The sequence below is a fragment of the Phaethon lepturus genome, unplaced genomic scaffold, assembly GCF_000687285.1.
Source record: "Phaethon lepturus isolate BGI_N335 unplaced genomic scaffold, ASM68728v1 scaffold44410, whole genome shotgun sequence".
NCBI lineage: Eukaryota > Metazoa > Chordata > Aves > Phaethontiformes > Phaethontidae > Phaethon > Phaethon lepturus.
Window position 1 is genome coordinate 1 of NW_010514908.1, and position 4,270 is coordinate 4,270.

At 54.8% G+C, this 4,270-nt stretch overlaps 1 protein-coding gene across 1 annotated transcript; it reads right to left on the reverse strand.

Moving 5' to 3' along the window:
- Positions 1 to 659: 659 nt before the first annotated feature.
- On the reverse strand, positions 660 to 1,223 carry CDX1 (caudal type homeobox 1; the record flags this gene model as incomplete). Its single annotated transcript, XM_010294274.1, has 2 exons — positions 660 to 866; positions 1,078 to 1,223. Coding segments are annotated over 2 exons (353 nt in total), but the record flags the coding sequence as incomplete, so codon positions are not given.
- Positions 1,224 to 4,270: the final 3,047 nt, after the last annotated feature.

The following is a 4,270-nucleotide window of genomic DNA, read 5'->3' on the forward strand; positions in this document are numbered from 1 at the left end:
GGGTGGCTGGAGGATGTGGCTGGGGTTGTGCAGGGGCTCTCGCCAAAGGCGTGCTCTGGCTCGCCACCATCGCCATGGTTTGAAGGAGTCCCCTCTTGGATCCCATGGCCAAGGGTCCTGCCTGGCTCCCACTGTCCAACTCGCTCTGCCTTCGGCACCCCCGTTCCCGGCACAGTAGATCCAGGAGACCAGCTCAGCAGAAATTTGTTTTGCCCTGAGTCCAGCCAGGTCTTTTTTTCTAGTTATCTTCTTTGAACTGCCCCAAAAGCACCAGGCAGCTGGATCACCAGAAGGACTGAAGGAAGCATCCTACCAGCTCCACCTGAAGCACTGCAGGAAAGCCATCCTCCACCACCACCCCCTTCTTCCTTCTGCTGACATTAAAACCTTGCTTTGGGCTACAAATACCAGAGACCAGACCAGCGTGTTTCCTACAGGAGAGCAATACTACCTAACCTATGTTTTTTATGTAGGAGAGAGCCCACCCGCCCCTTGGGAAGGTCCTGGTGCCACCTCACCCAGCCTCGCTGGCCGCCCCGTTGGTTCAGCCGGGGACCATCGTGTCTTTGGGAAGGGGCTGTCACTCTTCAGAGCACACGGACCGGCTGGGCTCTGCTGCATAGTGCTTATCTCTTGGTGTCTATAGCTGATGAAGGGGGTTAAGGCATGAATTCCTCCTTGATTGTCAGCGGAGACGAGGAGATGAGGTTCGGGGCGCTGCTGCTGCAGAGGCCTCCGATGGGTCCCGGTGTGCCGATGGCCGGCGGAGTCGGCGTGGTGGTGCTGGTGGGCTGGCTTTGCTGCTGCATCTTCTTTTTGTTCACTTTCCTCTCCTTTGCCCTCCGATTTTGAAACCAGATTTTCACCTGCAGAAAGACAAAGACGGCGATGCAGAGATGCAGCCAAGGATGACAACTCTCGGGGTCTCCCTGGGGCAGGGGGTGCATCCTGGAGTTTGGAAGAGAAGGCAGGGATGCAGAGCAAGGTGGGACCACCACTGCCTGCTTGGGCTGCAGCCCCTCCCCAGCCCCATCTCCACCCGGGATGTGGGTTTTCCTGGGACCCCAGAGCACTGACCTGCCGTTCGGTGAGCCCAAGGGCAGCGGCCAGCTCTGCCTTGCGGCGGATGGTGATGTAGCGGCTGTAGTGAAACTCCTTCTCCAGCTCCAGGCGCTGGTGGTCCGTGTACACCACCCGGTACTTGTCTTTCGTCCTGGTCTTGCCTAGCAGAGAGAGCAGAGCGGGGGTGAGCCAAGAGGGGATGGAAGGGAGGGGTAGGAGCATCACCGAGGACATGGAGGAGCTACACAACCACCCGTGGAGAAACATGGCAATGGCCTGGGAATCAGTGGAAAAGAGAGTTTTGAGGGTCCTACTAGATTTAATGCTCATCCTGGGTAGCACCAAGGTGTTTCTCCATGTTGGAAAGTACCTGGGCATGGGGGAAAGGAGCAGGAGGGATTCAGAGGCAACCTGAGAAGATGGACTATAAATCCCACATGCCATGACACACCGTTCCCACGAGCAGCAGAGCTGCAAGCCCTGCCGTGGGCTGAAGACAAGCTGCCAGCAAAAATGCAGCCTGAGAGGGCTGAGGGAAGCCCAGCTCTTTGCCAGGAAGCCCAAGCCCAAGGTGCCATCACTTGAAGGAACATGGATCAGGACAGGGGAAAGAGGGAATACCCAGGGATGACAGCATTTCTCTGCCATTAAGAGGGTTATTTTCCTCCTCCTGATACCGAGCTCAGATGGAGGGCAGCAGCTTATTCATTTGGTGCAATCTTTAAAGATGAACCTTTAAAGGTGAAGAAACCCACACCGTGAACAAGCACTCCCAGGGGCTGGATCCATGGGCCAGCTGTGTTTGACTGAAGCCAGTCCAAATCTTGCCTTGGGGCCCCCAAGGGGCTCCCAAGAGCTTGGGGCCATTGAGCCCCTCTGTGCTCCTTCGTTAAATCACACGCATGCAGGGCGAGCTGCGGAGCGAGAGCCATCGGCGTGAACTCTGCCTGGGCCAGGGGCCATGGGGGGCACTTCAAGGAAGGGTGTCCATGCCCGGCAATTTGCTGACAAGCCCCTGGTGCTTTCTTCTGCAGAAGAGCCCATGGGTGGGGGAATAAACACAGCTGTGAATATTTGCTTCTCCACTCAAAATAACAAAACCCTGTTCTGGGGCATCAGGAGGGACGGAGCCATGCTTTCAGCTGAGTAGCCACTGTCCTTCCTGCTGGGAACCCAGTTTGCCTGGCAGACATGTTTGCCCATCTTCTCCTGAATTTCTGCTGCTGAGAGTGTTGCTGCCATGGGAAGGGGAAGGAGCAAGCCCAGAACAGCTCCACGGATTTCCCCGGGGCTGTCCTGGGTGTACTGGATAGGACAGGATACTGCCCATTACTGCTGCAGACATGCAGGGAGGGATTTCTAGTGACCCAGCAACCCATATAACCTCACTTGCGGCATGCTTCCCCCAGGAAAGGGATGTCTCTGTGTGTCTGCCATCCTGTTCATCTGTCCCCCCCCATGAGTCCTTGGCACATCCTCCAGTTTGGGCCAAATCCAATTGACATCTAGACATCTCAGCAATATTATTAAATTCTGACCATCCTAGTGGAAGCAGGAGTTTGGGTGGCGCAGAGCAAAATTGTGCTGCAGAGATTCCAGCCTAATCAGACATCAGAGAATATCCACACAGCTAAAGCCTGTTTCTCAGCCAACTCAATTTTATTTTTAAGGGTGTCCCTCCCCTGCTTTCCCATTGCAAGGAGATGGGGACTTTCCTAAGCCACCTCTGATGCTGAAAGATAAATCTAAAATCATTGGACAACCCATGGCCACGGTACGCTGTGAGTTGGAGAGGGGCTCCCCTGGGGTCATTTCCTTCGCAGCATCCCATGGGATGCAAAAAGGCAGCTGGTTTTCTACTAAATAAGCAAAAGCCAGCAAAGGTCCAGCTCCTGCCATCGGCCACCGAGCAAACCACATGTGGAAGCGCATGAGCGAATGTGCACCCCTGGGTGCACGTGGGAGCTGGGGTGGGCATGGAAGGCATCTCGCCCTGCTGGGACCTGACCCCAGCGTTCCCAGGCACAAAAGCAGAGGCCTTCAATTCAGGTTAGCACCCAAATTCCATGACTATGTCACTCTTTGTGTCCTCCTGCCACTGCTCCTGGAAGTGGGTGCTGGCACAGGCTCAGCACGTGAGCAGGATGATGCCAGAGGCTGGATGGGCTGGCCGAGGGTCCCAGCTCAGTCCCCAAGCAGCACTAAAGGGAGGAGGGTGGGAGCATGGTGAGGTTGCAACACGACCATGAGTAGAAACCAAATCTCCCAGCACCAGGGCTGGGCTTTAGCCACTAACTCGTGTTTGAGGGATGCGACGAATCCAGTCACCACTTTTGGGAGTGGGGAGCCCAGGTCAACCCTGGGCTATTTAGAAGCGAACACCTAATCCCTCCTCACCGCTGCTGAGAGCAAACCTGCCTCTGGCCACACAGGGTGACTCTGCAGGTAAAAACACGGTAAAAAAGGTAATCTGATTGAGCAAGATGTGTATGGAGATGTCTGCAGGCACGTGGCTGAAGCGCAGCCAATTAGTGCAAGAGGAGTCTACAGCAGCATGCCTGGGTGTTTGTCTCCTCTTTGGCACACACTGGCCGTGGCGGCTCGAAACCCAACTGACCGCGGCACAGAGCAGGGCTGGAGCGATGCCGGGGGCACCTGGCCCACACGGGACCCCTCGGTCTCCCCTCGCACTCCCACGGGACACCTGTCCTTCCCGTGGGGTCACAGCCTCCTCTCGCCGTCCCGCGGGTGAAGGGTTCGTCGCGTCAGAAGGAGTTCTGCGCCCCAGCCCAGGAGGGACTTGTGCTGAATTTGCAAACACAGCGATTCCCAGGGAGATACAGAATAAACCAGAGGCGCCGGCAGAGATTTATGCAGGGTTTGGCAGCTCCGTGAGAAACCGGGCTCCCTCTGTCTGCTCCACGCTCAGGGACTCCTACAAGTTTTTTTTCTTCCTCCTATAAATTTAACTTTTTTTTTCCATTTGAAAGCAAAAACCTTTCTGAAGAGATAATGACTTAAAAATGATCTTATTTGCAATATTGCTATTTGAATACCACTGCTTGGAGAAAAAACAGCTGTAAAGCAATGGAATTGACAGACAAAGTAAAAGAAAAAAAAGAATAAAGAAATAAGGCGGTTTGTGAATACCACATATGCCATGAATTTCAGCAGGAATTATGATTTGGTGCCGCGGGTTGGACATACA